The sequence below is a fragment of the Apis florea genome, unplaced genomic scaffold, assembly GCF_048593485.1.
Source record: "Apis florea isolate Af1SG1 unplaced genomic scaffold, ASM4859348v1 contig_3587_pilon, whole genome shotgun sequence".
Taxonomy (NCBI): Eukaryota; Metazoa; Arthropoda; class Insecta; order Hymenoptera; family Apidae; genus Apis; species Apis florea.
In genome coordinates this window covers 3,038,542-3,055,014 of record NW_028256789.1, presented here as the reverse complement: position 1 = coordinate 3,055,014, position 16,473 = coordinate 3,038,542, and the positions used below count along the sequence as shown (strand labels likewise).

At 42.8% G+C, this 16,473-nt stretch overlaps 1 protein-coding gene across 13 annotated transcripts in view; it reads left to right on the top strand.

The window, feature by feature from the left end:
* The window catches only part of Camta (Calmodulin-binding transcription activator), a 99,969-nt gene that overhangs the window by 4,200 nt on the left and 79,296 nt on the right, over nt 1-16,473 (top strand). For 10 of the 13 annotated variants that reach the window (XR_015294152.1, XR_015294153.1, XM_086914285.1 and 7 more), the window contains exons 2-3: nt 4,705-5,138; nt 5,430-5,712. Coding sequence is in view for 11 of the 13 variants with exons in the window: in XM_086914285.1 (XP_086770411.1) it covers nt 4,905-5,138; nt 5,430-5,712 (517 nt within the window). In the remaining 2 variants the exon portion in view is untranslated. Of the gene's footprint in view, nt 1-173; nt 312-2,768; nt 3,289-4,704; nt 5,139-5,429; nt 5,713-13,769; nt 15,561-16,473 lie in introns of those variants that run through there. The other 3 variants (XM_086914282.1, XM_086914283.1, XM_012485376.3) reach the window with 3 other exon arrangements.

Below are 16,473 nucleotides of genomic sequence, written 5' to 3'. Positions count from 1 at the left end.
TTACTGCCGTTCACAATGCACTCCCTCGTTCGTGAATAATATCCATCTAACTCGATCAATTTCCCTGACTATTGCGTTTATATACCCGCCACGATTTTGAACGTACGTAACGTACGAACGTATACGTAACTTGTTGACAAACCTCTACACGATTCGGGACGACTTCCTTCACTTTCTCGACTGGCTGTCCCGCCGCTTCCTATCTCGCCCAGTCGAGGTCGAGCTGGTGAACGATTCACCTTGCTCTTGAAAGTATTGCTCGCGGAAGTTATCGCCAACTTTGAAAAAGAGGGATCCTCTCTTTCCAAATGGTAAAGCAAGCAAATATCTGCCAACACGGTTCTTCTTTAACCTTTTTTAAACTGTGATCCGTGTCGGTGTAGTGTTTTGTGGTGTGCGTGTGCGTGTAGGTGATATCGCGAGTTTTCAGTGGTTGTTGCGAAGAAATTAGTTGGTAACAAACTCGGAAAGCCGTAACTTCCATCCGGTAATAGTCTCTTGGGTTGAAAAACAGCGGAGATGGTCACGATGTTGTGTGCATTTGTTCGCGATATTAATGTTAGGCAAACTGAAATGTGTGGCAAACTTGGAGCAAACGACGACGAGTTTGCAACGGATAAAATGTTCCACTCTTTTGCATAAACTTTGTCTAGAGATGTTGCTTGTTTAGGAAAACACCGCAAAAACAGCAAACGTTTTTGCGCCACGAATGTTACCTTGCTTGCGCGGAACTAATATAACCGTAAATTGTGTTGCCTTTAACGAGCTGAATCAACGCGTGTATCCAACGCATTAATTTAACAATGCATATTTTTAATTGCGTTATATACTCGAATTACCAATTATCGTAGCAACGAGAGTCCTCCTCGTAAATATATCTCGTATAAAGGTGAAAGTAGAAAAAAAAAAAGGGAGGTGGGGAAAAAAAGAAGAGGAAAAATTCTGTCGTTTTGTCGAAACTCTGGTTTTTTTTTCCCCGATATAAATTCAATCTTTTCGAGTGGACGTTATGTATTTTTGCAGTAACTCTGTAACTTTTATCCGCGCCGGATTCGCATAAAAATACATACATGTTCAAGGTAAACGAGAATAAAATCCTTTGTAGAAATACACGGGCGGGCGAAAGTCCCCTTTTCCAAAATTCAGTTCCACCATTTCCCATTTTCTGGTTTCTACGTCCATCTGGAATGAAAACTAGGTCGGCTCCTCTCGAAGGTAGAATAAACAAATAATGGAAGGAACATAAAGCCGAACGATGTATCCCAACCGAAAGGAAAGAAACGCACTTTGTTGGCAATTGCAGTGGTACGCGTGGGAGTTCACTTGTTTTTCACGTAGAAAAATAAGCATTCTCTATCGATCTCTATCTACGCGAAATTCCACCAACTTCCATTTCATGAACATGATTTATGCTTGTTCGAAGCCGGAATTCCGTAAAGGAGAATAGAAATTTCATGAAAATTATCGTGTTCGACTTTTCTGTTCACAAACATCGTCCAGCTGTTATATCAACCGACACGCGACGCATGAAATTGATCGGCATTCCACACACACACACACACTACAAAAGGTGGTTTCAAGTATCACCACATTTGCGTGTGAAAGTATATCTTGTTTAGGAGAATCATGAACAATGTTGCATAATTAATGGTTCTGAATGGCTGCTTCGAAGCCGTATATCCATTTAAGACATGATACACGTAATGGAAAAAAATTTCGCGGGAATAGTATTTGATTGTTTCATCGGGAGCGATCGTTTCAACAACGTGCTTCGACTAAAAACTGAAATTTCACGATCAACGGAATTTTCAATTAATTATTGGTTATTTCGTCGAAAAGGTGGAAGAGGAAAGATATCGTTTCCGATATCATACGTTATTCAAAAGCGATGTCCCGAGAAGTGGTCGTAAACTGGTTACAAGGTATCGCGAGCGTCTTTTTTCAAAATTCATGCCTCGAATTTCCCGATTCACGAGGAGAAGGAAACTGGGTCATTGCGTCTCAAAGGAAGGGTGGTTGGCTCCAAGGTGAATCGCAAAGTTAAAGCGAGCGAGAGAGAGAGATATTAAGAGGCTGAAGAGGAGGGTATAATGGGGCGGAAGGGCGTGGAGGATGGTTGAACGATCGAGGAACCATGACGAAATTCCTCGTAGATTGTGCTCCTTTGTGAGCCACGTGCCCACCGTCTACGATTCTAACGTCTTTTGTTACGAGATTATCGGCCGCTTCGTCAACCGTTAAATCGATTAATTTTCCGATCAAACAAATGTAACTTTGACTTCGCGTCACGAGTGTCGATATCAAACCGATATTTACCTTCTTCGCTCGAGAGTTCTTCGCCGAACTTTATTTCTAATTACAGATAGAAGCGGATTGAAAATCTCGCAATATCCAATGGAGAAACGTTAACTTCGGAAGAAGATATGATAGCGTAACGTTCCCCTTGCGGGATCGTATTTTACGAGAGTTGAAACGCGTTGGAGAATTAGGTCTCTGCTCTGAAAGTAGAAGAGCAAGAGGGTAACTGTCTCCAAGGTGAATCCCAAACTCTGAAGTGCGGTAAAGATAGAGGAAGAGAAAGGATGAAAAGAGGCTGGAAGGGCGTGGAGAATGACGAAATTCCGAGTAGTAGACAAGTCTCTTCTCTCGAGTACTTAGTCGTTATGGACTTTGGAGCGAGAAGGGAAATTTCGCAGGAAATGCGATCGGATTGTTTCCCATTGTTTCGTAAATAGTTTTACCTCGCGAATGGACGATTCAACGTCTATAATTTCTATTTGATCCCACGTTTAACGCCACGAATTTAAATAAGCGTGCCGCGAAGTGTCGCGAAGTCGTAGAAGAATTTAACCTACGATTCAAACGCGAGATCGATTTTCGTGAAACATAACTGCAAGCCGGAAATTAAGTTTGTTTTCCTCAAAGGGAACGTAACTGTCGCCAAGACGAAGTGGAAGTTTACCAGAAGGGATGGGCGAGGGAATAGGAAGTGAAAAGGATGTAGAGGATAGAAATTCCGAGTGGATGGTGTTCCTTTGTGAATTATCGTCGTCTTTTTCCTCGATTTTCGAACGAGAGGAATGGATGTTCCGTCCTGACAACAAGTTCAAAGGGATTTCGGAACTTCTTATGATTATCGTGATGATCGTTGAAACGATCGAAAGTATGTTTGATTTAATCGGTACGGGGATATTTGCTTTGGAATACACACAAAGCTCAGTATCGATCGGTGAATCCGTAAATGTAGGACACTCGAACGTGTTGTCACAACTATACCATGTTAAACAGGTGAAGTTTCATGATTTTAACTGTATTAAAACAATTAAAATCGTTGTGATTATTTTTTTATGCTATACTTTGTATTACGTGTATATTATTGTAAATTACAATTGCAAGAAAAAATATGCAAGGAGAAATTTGCGTGGTAAAAATTTAAACGTAAATCGTGAAAATCCATTGCACAATATGTGGGATTTGAAATTGAATTAAGAAAAACGAAGGATGACGTGAATTTAAATTAAAAAAAAAAAAAAATATCATTAAGAATTTAGAGATGATAGTGGAAAATCGATTATTTTTCAATCAAAAAGATAATACGTTTCGGAATATTATCTTTGAAATTTCATCGAAAAACTGGCAACGCTTCTACCCCTATTCGAATAATTTCAAATCTCTCGTGTGATGGAATCGTTTTTCGGAAGACTTTGACTCAGTTTTACTGGCTAAATCTGTGATAATGGCTGCCAAGAATCGCATATATGATAATGGCTGCCAACTAGAATCAACTTTGGAAAGCCAACTAGCTATGAAATTATAAAAAATAGAATTGCATTTTTAGAGATCTGTATTATGTCTGATCGTAATATCAGCTCGGAACAGAGATACAAAAGGTAAATGTATCCGATCGCTTCTCGATTATCCAATTCGATATTATGCACCTGGATCAAGGAGAAATCCCTCGTATAAAAAAAGAAATATTAATTTCAAAAGATACAGTTTCTCCAGATGTGATTTTTGATACAACACGCAACACCCTTGCGTGTTTCTGATCCAAGAACTTAATATCGCGATGTTATTTGGAGCGGTTTCAAATGCTCGAGCTCGTGTATATTCATTTCTTGTTTTTGCAAGCAATCCATCACGAGTCCACGAAATCTCCTATGATAACTGGCCATTAATATATTTCATTCCTGAACCTTTTTTCACGATTCTTCATTGTTCGTAAACATCAATTGTCGCGATGCAAAATAATCCTCGAACACAAGAATCCACGGTAAATAGATTCGTTTCGTAAAATCGAATTAATTATAGATAGATTCTCTTCTATAAAAGATTTACATTAGATTGGAAAATTCGAAATCTTGGTGCCCGTAACGTCACTCTGTTTACTATGTCCGTCGAACCTATCGGATTTAAAATGGAGATATTTAGTAGTGGTGTTAAGCGTAACCATCGATACTTTAGCAAAACGGGCTGTAAAAAACGATCGTCAAAGGTAGACGGGCGGGTGGCAAAATAATCTCATCGATTCGCCTTCCGAAAGAAGCCACGCTGGTACACGCTTGGATGACACGTTCGTAAGAGAGAGAGAGAGAGAGAGAGAGAGAGAGAGAGAGAAAGCCTTGACACGGAATAGGATGAAAGTAGGATCATCCTTTAAGACGACAGCTTTAATATCGGGTATGTTGGTGTACGTGTGTACAGGAGGAGCAGGTGGCAGCAATCGCGCTGGAGCTTTAAGAACCAAGGGGTGGAGAAGGCTGGAGAACGAACGCATTTCCCCGTCGGATACTTGGATCAGCCGAAGAAGGAGGATCGTTTTCAAGGAAGCTTTCGTGCAACCTGTGCACGTTCTCCTTCTTCGTCAGTAACAAGCAAGAAAGACTTAAAAGAGGGTGGCGAGGATGAGGCAAGTGGTCGTGTTGGAGCCGGCTGGCAGCGTTCTGGTGATCAGGCAGACTTCCCTCGGCAGTAACGTCGCTACCGGTAACACCAATTCCAATGCTGGATCCAATAACGCTCACGAGACCCATGGGCTCGCCAATCACGCCGCCGTGTCCACGATTGCCTCCAATGATCACAATCAGAATCGTATCGTCGTCGTGCGCTCGTCCTCCTCGACCTGCATGACCACCACGGTGAGTGAGATTAATTCGTTGTAACGCTTGGAACGAGATCAACTTGGATCTTTTTTTTTTTTTTTCCTATTGGAATAACGTTCGCTTCTTGTCGGAAGAAAAGAAAAAAACTGATCTTCTTTTTTTTTTTTCCACCGCCCCCCACTTTAGTTGCAGTAGAATTAGCAGGATTTCGTTTTTGTTTTTTTGTCGAGTACATGTTGGTTTGTAAATGTTTTATTGTGATGAATAGAAAAGTTCTCGCGATGTAACGACAAGGTTCCATAGAAGACATCCAACATTTTTCACCAGGCTGACAATCATTCAACCGCGAACGGTAACAACATCAATATTAACGGCAACCTGAACGGGAACTCCGGGGCGATTGGTAGCAAAACGTCGACGAAGATTGTGGTCGGTAGCGGAGTTTCCAAGTCGAACGAGAGAAACGATCATCTTAGAAACGATCACAAGAGCCAAGATGGGATCGGTACTGGTGAATCGAACCCTGGATGTCGTCCAAGGACGAGCAAGGAAGCTGCTCACGAGAACGTCTCCTTAGACAGGAAGCTCGATGGCGCGGATCCCATCTCCGGTAAGTACTTCCGCCGTTACTTCCTTTTACCTTTGACAGACCAGTTCTTTCCCGATCTTCCCGTGAATTATTTATCCTCCTCCTGTCGGACGTACTTCTTTCCGTGCCAATAATTTACCTTGCTGTTTATGCGCTAAAAGGAAACGACCAATCGACTCACACTCCCACTGTTACGATCCTCAGGTTTCCTTCAGTTTCGATGTTACGAAACGTTTATGAAGTTATATACCTTTATGTTCCTGTTTGCGATTGGAACGATGCTCGTTCCACACGAATCGTTTTGTCAATCTCGTTGTTGATCTCTCTCGAAAAGAACGACACGTGATGCGATCGTGATTTCGGTTATACCCAGTTATCGACGTGGAAACATTCGAAGAAAGTGCGTTGATTTCCAAAGAAATAGAATACAGAGTGTTTCCATTCGACGAACGTTTCTTTTGTGTCAAGCTCGATAAACGGAGGTACGTAGATATATATATATATATACGAAACGATAATTTTTCGTTCCATTATCCTTTCAACGATTGTTTGACGATCTTTTTCGTCGTTCTTTTCGTCGATATTAGGAAACGTTATTTGGTCTAAAAGGAATATTTCCAACGTGGCACACGTTCTTGTAACACGATAAACCATTCTAATAAAAGTTTCCAGCAAATTGGCGATCTCGTGACGATGCGATTCGTTGTATTTGCCAGATTAATTAAAGAGATAAGACAGAAGAAAAGTTCGATGCATTTCAAGGCATGGAACGAAATGATACACGCTCGGCTCGTAAAATAACATTTTACGAGAAGGAGGGGTACGCGTGTAAATATTTTTTTTCGAGAAATCACACTTTATTATTCCCTCACTTTCGAAACGAATCGAAACGCGTTACCAGAATTATTCAGAATTCTGTCCATAACCACCATTGAATTTCACGGAACGAGGGGCGTTCTTCAATTCTTTCCCTTTAAGTCTCCCCTTATTTAAATTTTAAACGAAGTTCATCGATCGAATTTCGTTTGGAATCAAAACTGTTTAAGCCCGCATGAATTATACATAGTTTATATTAACTTCTATGACAGGGGAAACAATTACTTTAACTTGGTATTAATGAATTTTTAACATCACTACGAGGGAACGAATAAGTGTATTAAACGTTCGTACGTTGTTCCTCCCTTAACCTAATCGTATGCATATATTCATCGATTCGTTAGACCTGAAAATTTTGTATCCTCGTGGAAACGGTTAAGTGTTATTTAATTAACGTTCAAAAGTTATTTTTTCATCTTTCTATTCGGTCGCGTTAAAAACGGAGTTTAAGCCAAAGGGGATCGTTTCTCTTTGGCGTTTTTTTTTTTTTTTTTTTTTTTTTTTAACGTCAAGGTTGAGTTACTTGAAGCAGGAATCTAGTTAAACTTTTGAGAAAAAAAAGATCCATTTCCGAGACCTCCTTGAAACTTTTTTTTTATCCGGCTTACGAGAGGCGCGCGCTATCACGGTCGTATAATTTTTCTTCACTCTCTCCTTCTCTCCCTCCTTCTCCCTTTTTCATCCTGAACTTCGACGTCACGTGTTCCATTCTTTCGTCGTCAAAGGCCTCTCTCCTCCCTCTTTATCGCTCTCCGAAGCGACTTGCTTGTCCCATGTTTCCAGAATTGAATATATGAATGCATGTGCAGCCCTAGTTACACACAGTCGTCGGAATATACATAGCGTGACAGAAATACACGTGCCCGCGTTCAATTCGTCTCGAAACATTTTACGAGTGTATTGGTATTGCATGAGTCAGAAAGCTGATTAGCGGCAAACGATAAACTATAAACGGGAAGTTAAATTTCCTATTTATATAAAGATATTACGAGAATTGTGCGAATGCAGGAGGAGGTAAAAATCGAAACTTTTTTTTTTTTTTTATTCTTTTTTTTTTGTTGAAACGCGAAGAATAGATCGGGATCGTGGAAATACAGTACCAGCAGCTATTTTCATTTCTCTAGTTACGTACGGTGCGGTGGGAAGGGTGGTTGAAAAAAATGTTTTGCTTCGAATCCACGCATGTAGGTCCGTATAATGCTTTTACCGAAAGTAGGGCGACCGTTTCGATCTTGAAACCACCCTCTTCTCGACTCGCTGGAATTTCACGATCTGATGCGTTTTTGAAACGTTTCAACGTCGCCTATATACTACTACTACTACTACTACTACTACCGCCGTGCCGTCGTGTTCTTTTTCTGAAATATCCAATATAAAACAAAAGCGGCCTCCGACGCGAAAAGGGAACGAGATAAATGAGAAATGAATAGGAAACGGTACCACGGAAGTCGATATCGACGCAACGGTTTCTACGACGTCGAGGTTCCGTTACCGAGTTTTATAGACTCGATCGTTAAGAAGAGGCTTAGAGGCAGTTAAGTTTCCTTGAAAATTCTTCCCGAGCGAAAGTTTCCCATCGATGATAAGTTACGTCCGTTGTGAGTAGAATCGGTCTTTCGTTTTTCCGTGCCAACTTATCGAACACGGTTGTGTATAAATAAAAAATTGGAACGAAGTAGAATAGTGATAGGATAGAATGATAGGATAAATTTGAAACGTCGTAATAAATCCATCGATTTGCTAGTTCCCCAACACGAATCGTTTTCTCTCGTATAGCAACAACTATATACCTGTTACGAGGAATTATACTTCCTTCCCGGAAACCATTGTTAAACGGGCTGTCTTCCTTATCGACTGGTGTCACAGCCCAGCTTGAACGGTGTAGGACTCGAGCTTGCCACCCTCCCGATTGAAGCACTCCCGAAAGAACTGCGCCCTGGCGGGTAAGCCCCGATGGGGATAATTCGTAGTTCCGGCAATATCCGCCAGAGCGGCGATTCTGTCATCTCTCCATACTTTCGCCTCATCTGCGTAGGTAGTAAGGACACAGGCTTAACAATTTTTTTACCCTCGAGCGAAAGGTCTTTCCACTATTTCCTTCCCCTTTATCGATCTCCCAGGGATCCCGTTTCTGTTCGAAGGTCGAACCAGCCGGCCAATCGCGAAGATCTCGAATCGTAATTTCTCCCGCTGCTAGACGACGACTGATCGTCGGAATTTAGTGGTTGGTATTCAGAAATTACTATCCTCGTGCAAACGTCGGAATGCATCCCCTGTACAAGGCGTCGCTGGTTGGCCGTCCTCTACACGCACGCACACACACACACACACACGCCTCGACTTTCCTAGCCTGTCCCTCTCTATCCTCGGCTATCCGATTCCCGGTGACTACCCGAGGTAGGGTAGGTATCGACCCCACGAGGTATCAACTTCCTTCTTTTCCATCTCTCTGTCTTCGCCTTTCTTCCCGTTTCTTCCTTCTTCTATAAAACTCCCCCTATCCTTCCTAATTCCCTGCTTCTCCGTTACCTTTAATCATATTTTCTCGCGCATTTCTCTTTTCTTTCGCCCCGATCCACCTTCACTCCTTTCTCCCCCATTTTTCCGGGGCTATCCTAATTCGGGACGTTGCGTTCAACGACGAATAGGCCACGACTTAGCCGTTAAACGCGAGTCGTCCCGTGATCCCTGGCAAGAAGTGCCGAAGCAACTCGACGAATCCGAGCACGAGCTCCTTCGGACCCGGCGATCTTATTGATTGTCTTAGCTTTCCTGCCGTCATGCTCTCTCTCTCTCTCTCTCTCTCCCTCTCCCTCTCTCTCTCTCTCTCTCTTCCTCTTTCACATCGCCTGGTCTGCACGGGAATACTTCCACACATAAAGAGACGGTCTCGTTCTCTTCTATCTGTCTCTGTTCGGTCCGCACTGGAATTTTCTTTTTCCCCCCTTCTCTCTCTCTTTCTTCCTCCCTCCTTCTCTTTCCTCCACTCTCTTTTGACTCTCTTTCTATCTTGTCGAAGACTCTCGTTCTCGGCCTCCCTCTCGTGTTTCTCTTGTTTTCTTCTCTTGGTAACTCGACGAGCTATCGTCGTTGACGACTAACGACCGGCGACTTACGTGTCCGGCTAACTTTGCCCCGTGTTCCACGAAATGAACACTTACGTGATAAAGGAACGAGAGAGAGAGAGAGAGGGAGAGAGAGAGAGGGAGAGGCATAAAGAGGGAAGGGAGGTTTGAATAGGAGGGAAAAAGAGAAAGCAAAGGATTGAAGGATGGCCGAGGAAGAAGGAGGGAAACAAACGGAGAAAGGAGAGGGGAAAGGGATAGATAGTTGGACAGGAACCTCTGCCAACGTTCTATTTAAAGCCGTGGGGGTAGCAGCAGCTAGCTGACTGGTAATTTACGAGCTTATACCAAAAAGTTGGACACCTTGGGGATGGCTCCGCACTTTGACACGTGACCTACTTTTATCGGGTTACGTAATTGATCGTCTCGCGCTTGCCCCGTTTGCGTCGCGAAATCTACGAATCCCCTTTCTCTTTCTTTCTATATCTCCCTTTGTCATTTTTCCCTTTTCGTCCCTTTTTATTTTTCTTGCTCATCACCTTGATCTTCCAATTTCTCTCTCTCTCTCTGTCTCCTATTCTTTCGCCTCTATCCTTCCGGCAAACTTTTTCTTTTCTTGGATTCTTTTCCTTCGTCCCACTCCCTTTCGAACATCGGTTTGAACATCAACTTGTTCGCTTTTTCTTCTCCGTGTTCTCTACAATTTATCAATTATCGAAATTGCAGTTTTTCTCTCTCTCTCTCTCTCTCTTCCTCTAGAAATCTTCTCAATTAAATTGACCGACAATTTAATCACCCTTCCATTTGTGAAAAAATTTACAAGGCTGGTATATACCTTTTTAATTCAAATTACTTTTTCATTCTTTAAGGTCGTTAGACACAGCGACGAGGGATGAGCGAGCGACAGTTCTATTTATATCGCATTTAACACACGAGAAGACCTTTGGGTTATTAGCCCTTTCAGCTTCGCGTGCTGACCTAAATGACGTGCAATTTAAAATTCGTGCAACATATCGATCCTCGAAATGTTACCTCCTCACCTCCCCATGTATATTTGTGTAGCGCGATTTAATTATTTTTCTATTTATGCGATCAAAGAGTATTACGAAATTTGCGCTATGATTTATAACGTTGATCGTTCCCTTTGTTATGCACGTGAAGGGAAGCTCCCTATCGGAAACGTGAATGCAATTTGAAAACCCGTGGCAATTTCCCGTTCTTCTATTGGCCAAAACGATAAATCTGTCGTAAATGAATTCAGCTATATGTAACGTTCCATTTCGATGGCTAGTCAGAAATTATGGAGCCGCGGTACGTACGAGTAAACTCGGCGCGATACCAAAAATTAGTTGGCGGTCCAGCTCTACGGAAACAATACCGATCATCCCTGACCATACGCTGGCCGTAAGCTCGAGAATCATGCACCTTGCGTGTTCCACTTTTGGCCCGTGCTTGTCTAAAAATAACTATACCATTTCTATTTCCTTTGATCTCCTCTATTTTCCTATTATTCTTCTCTCGCGCGATACAAACGTACACCGAACGCGTTTGAGCGCGTGTAAATGAATGCCGGATTGTTTCATCCTGATGAGGAGTGAGTTAAAAAAAAGAAAAAAAGGAAAAGGAAGAAATATCGAAAAAAGAAGTCTCAGAATGCGGATACAGATTTGAGAGTTGCAATACAGATCTTGATTTTTCGCAAATGGAAATTATATCTAGAGTCGAACGGTGAATCGGGAGAAGTAACTCTTGTCGTATCCAAAATATCTTTGTTGATGGAAGATAGATGAAAAATAATTTTCGTATACGTTCCCGTATACGATAAACACCATCTTTGCCTATAAATCAAAACGACGAAGGAAGGGGCGGCGGTCGAGGATGAAGTTGTTCAGAGATATTCCAGGCTTATTTCATTTCGTCGGCGTGCTCCTAGTTACGAGATCCGCTCAATTACGAGTTCCTGGATAAATTACGAGTTTATGCGAGAAAATGTACGACCCCTGTGTGCAAGTGCCACCCCTCTGGCGCTCCACTCTGCACATGCTCCGCGCACGTCTGTGTAAACAGACCGCACACGTTTCCCAAAGCCTAATTCAGATCTAACGGGTTATACACGCGAATTCACACGTACGCTCCCTGCGTGGCGTGTGTGCGCGAAAGCGCCGCTTAAATCCATATAAATACATGCCCATGAATCCATCCATTAATCAGATTCGCGATAGGGGGGAACTCGGGCTCGACGCCCGAGTGATTTCAACCCTCCACCCCCCATCCCTCGTCGCCTCTTTTTCTTCCCTCCCCCCTTTCGTTTTTTTTTTCTTTTTCCTTCCTTTTTTCCTTCCTCCCTTCCTTTCATCGATATCTATAGAAAGTCCACTTGCAAGGGTCACTAGGAGATGGCAGCACCTCCATTAAAATTCGACGCGAACTTTCTGCGAGAATCCGATGTATGCTGTGTCATGCCCTGCTTATAGCTCTGTACAGCAGCCTAGCTTGCAAGTCTGCAAAGGTACCACGGGGCTGCTGTCGGTTCTACGTGTGGAAAATACGTGTGTAGGCGCGAAGGCAGCCGGTTATAACCTGCGACGACTCATAGGTTGTGAGTGGAATATGGTTTAGGGGATTGGTGGAAGGAGGGGTGGGATGAGGATCAGAGGCTGCGCCTATATGTCCCCAAACGGGAGAATCTGTTCAACATTTTTCTCCTCCATTCTTTTTTCTTTCTCCCTTGAGAATTCTTTCTACTTTCCTGCTCTCTCCTTCTCTCTCTCTCTCTCTCTCTCTTATATTTCTCTCTCTTCCTCTTTTTTCTAGTTTATTTTCAACCGTTACATCGATTTGTTAACTGGCAACGCGTTTGATTCGAAATATTCCTTTTTTTTTCCTCTCTCTCTCTCTCTCTTTTTTTCTCGCCCTCGATTGGAAATACCTACGCTGAAGCGCAAATATTGATGGCAGCTCGTGGAAACTTCCCCCGTTGGCAGTAGATAGGATGTCAGGTGTTCGATAAATGCTGAATCACTGCAATTTTGCATTTTTAAAGTCCTGCCCCTTCTGTCCTAGCCTATTTCTCGCAGACCATACTGCAAATTTCCTGGTAGAAGGAAACTTGGATTATCCCTTTTCTCTTTTTATCCCTTTCCTTTCTTCGTTCTCCCCCTCCCCTCCTCTCCCCACTTTTTTTTTCCTCCTCACAGCGCAAAGCCGATTTATCGCCAAATTCGAGAGAACGTTTTCTCGCTTGTCCCAGTTAAATTAGCTCGGCTAATTAAAAAAAAGAAGGAAAGGGCGGAGAGAAGAAGTAGAAGTAGAAGAAGAAGAAGAAGAAGAAGAAGAAGAAAAAAAGAAAGGGAAATAGGGAAGTTGTTTCTCGCAACCGCGTGTTCGTTCCTCTTTTTTTCTTCTCTCCCGGATACTACTCTGCACCGGGAACGGTTCTCGAGGGTTCTCGGGTGGGGGTGAAAGGTGGTATAAAGCCTTATGAATCCGGCTTTATATGGAAAAAAAAAAAAACGAAACGGAAAAAAAAAAGGAAAAGAACAAAAATCACGGGATTTTTAAAACACGAACACCGAACGAAAGAGAGAGATTCGTCGAACGTTCATACAGGAATTATCCCGCATGCCGTTCTAAATGCCGCAGAAGGACGGATAACAATCGATTATCGTGGCCCGACACGGAGCAACACTCGAGCGTATTTCCAGCGTGCAGGATGATCCTGCGTCGGAATGGAAGGGTAGAGTAGGTAGAGAAATGTACGCTTAGGCATTAATTTGCATTCTCGGTAATCCTTAATTTACAACTCGACCGGAGTTTTCCAGAGGGTAGCATCGGCGAGTTCTCCGCGGAATTGGCTCGGTGTGCACCCACACCTTGCCGAGTGGAAACACGTAGAAGGGAACGGATGCTGGAGTGGGGGGGGCTCGAGTGCAAGGGGTGGTGGTGGTGGCAAGCGAGATGGTGGGGGTTGGGGATATTGAAGTGGTGGAAAGGAGCGAGAGGGGTGGTGGAAGGAAAAGGGATTCGGTAGACAGGGGCTGTGGCTGGGGTAGTAGTCGGCTGGCCTCGTTGGTGGGGGTTGGGGACTATGAAATGGCGGAATAGGAAAGGGGTAGGGGGACAGCGGTGGAAGGACGAAAAGAGGGGCGATGGACGGAGGTCGAGAGTCGCGGGTTGGCTCACTCTGCGGCTCCCGCCGCTCGGGAGCAGACACGCGGGGCCAAAGACTAATTTGAACCTATTTTATTAACAAAACAAAAACATACATATTTGTAAATAACACTAAATAACACGAAGTAATACACATACGCCTCCTAAAGTCTCTTTAATCTACTCTAAATAAAAAGAAAACAAAGGAAACTCTTAGACCTCTGTAAAAAAAAAAAAAAAGCGAACAAACATAAAAGAACACGGAACGCAAGCGACAAAGTAACTATTTCCAGTCCCTAAGCGAATCGTTACGAAGCCTATAACGCGACGGAAACGAGGATACGTGTGAAGATAAGCGAGGGAAAGGAATAGAGCGAGCGAGAGAGAGAGAGAGAGAGAAAGGGGGAGGCTAGCATTGGTGGTGTCGGCAAAAGAAAGGCGCGCGTGCGAGAAAGAGAGAAAAGGCGTTAGAGAGAGATAAGGAAGGAAGGAAGGAAGGAAGAAAGAACGGAAGAAGAGAAACGTACGAGAAAGCAAAGGATTGAACGTGGTTAAAGGCGATCGTAAAACGCGTCAGCTGTGGGCGAATCTCTTTTTAAGTTCTCTCTGTACTGTGTGACCCTTACATTATTTTGTCCCTTCAGGGACAGGTTCAGTGTTGTAACTTAGGATATAAGAAGAATAAGAGCTCCTGGAACGCACAACAAGAAAGAAAATTAATAAAAGGGAAGAGTTGAAGAAAGAACGAAAGAAGGAGTGTGTGTGTGTTTGTGTGTGTGTGAGAGAGAGAGGGAGGGAGAGAGAGAGAGAGAGAGAGTGTGTGTGTGTGCGTGTCAGGGAGAGAGAGAGAGAGAAAGAGAGAGATTCGAGAAAGGACTGAGACAAAAAGAGAACCAAGGTCAAAGAGGTACAGAGAACACTAAGAGATAGAGATAGACGAACAGGAGAGGAAGAAACGAAGAGAAGATTCGTGAGAAAATTGTTCGTTGAATTGATCTACGAGTATAAAATGGGATTTTTTATACTAATGCGAACAAGTATTTGAAACGAACAAGAAGAAGAATACAAGAAGAACGAATAAGAAGAGGAAAGAGTATATCGTATATCAAGAAAAAGAAGTAGAAGAAGAAGAAGAAGAAGAAGAAGAAGAAGACGGAAGTTCGATCTTTATCACGGTGTATATCTCCACGTGTGTTGTCCATTACACGACGTCACGTCGAAGAAAAGTCTGCAACGTTTCTCGTGAATCATTATCTGTCTGTGACTCTTGATTCCTTTAGGGGAGAAGCGGGCGATAAATTCGATTGACATTTGAAACGTCGAGTAGAATAATTCGAACGAACAACCTGGCTCGCGTACACGATTCTTTGGGGGATATGTCCTGCCGTTCTAAGGGGAATCACCACCCACGTGCACGAGCCTCACGCAGAGGACAACGTCAAGCGAGTCGTGTTTCCATCCTAGAACCCGGCAGCAAGCTCTCCTGACAAAAAGAGTGCCGTCGTAGCTTGTCACGGTCTAGAATCGCGAACACCGACCATTGTCGAGTCGCCATATCGGCCGCACACTCGTCCAAATTCACGAGGAGCCTGGGGATGTCTGCGAGAGCACAGAAACGATCGCGCTACGCGTATGTTCAGGGACGATGACGATCGGCCACGATCGGTAAGATCCAAGAAGCGGTCGCTCTGACGAGCGCCACGGAAATGGCGGGCTACAATCATTCGAATCCACAGCGTGTCGTCTATCATGCGACCTACCCGACGCCTCTCGCACCAAGTGAGTCCTTTATTTTTCTCCCACGCTTGTCCAACAAATGACACGAATTTTCTTCTTTCCTCTATGCTTTTCCATTCACCGATTACGGATTAACTGTTTAATCCGTGTCTTATTTCACCATATCCGATTTATCTCTCTTGGTAATGATCTTATCTCGATCTTTTCTTACGATTTCTTTCGCGATTCTTTGAAATATTTTTCATCTTCGATTTTCGATGAAATTTTTTTATATGACTGCATAAAGATGTAGATGGTAGGCAGAAGGTATCGGCAATAAATTATCAGAGAAAATACAGTTATACATATTTATCGGTATCAATAACGTTCCGGGTAAAAGTTTGTAGTGGCAAACCGAATAAATATTTCATTCGGCGAACAACCGTTTCCTTAATGTCTCGAAATGTCAATACGCGTAATTTATTAGCGATAAACTACACATTTAGCATTTTAACGAGGAAACCACGAATTCTTCCTACGATTATTTCCTGCTCTCAAGGAATCGTGATAATATTACCATATTTTTTTTTACACGAATTTAGAATTATCAACCAATACTAGTACATAATTAAAAATGTATCACGTGATTCTGACAATTAAATCATCGGACCGAATTCACGTTTTTTTTTTATCGTTACTTTAGCATGAAAAAAGGGGAAAATTGTTTTCTTGGCCCTACTTTTCTTTTTTTCTCTCTTTCTTTTTCAGATAAATGTTACGCGTTTATATTCCCGGGAAAGTAATATTATGCACGTGAAAAGTGCATTACTTTTAGCACTGTGTTTTCTTTCTCTCATACGCGAGTTATGTTACGATCGATAGCAGCTTCGATCCGTTGTATATAAACACGATTAATGATGTGTTATGCAAACGTCTAAGCTTTCGTCGAAATAAATATACGTGGGCACAAATTATG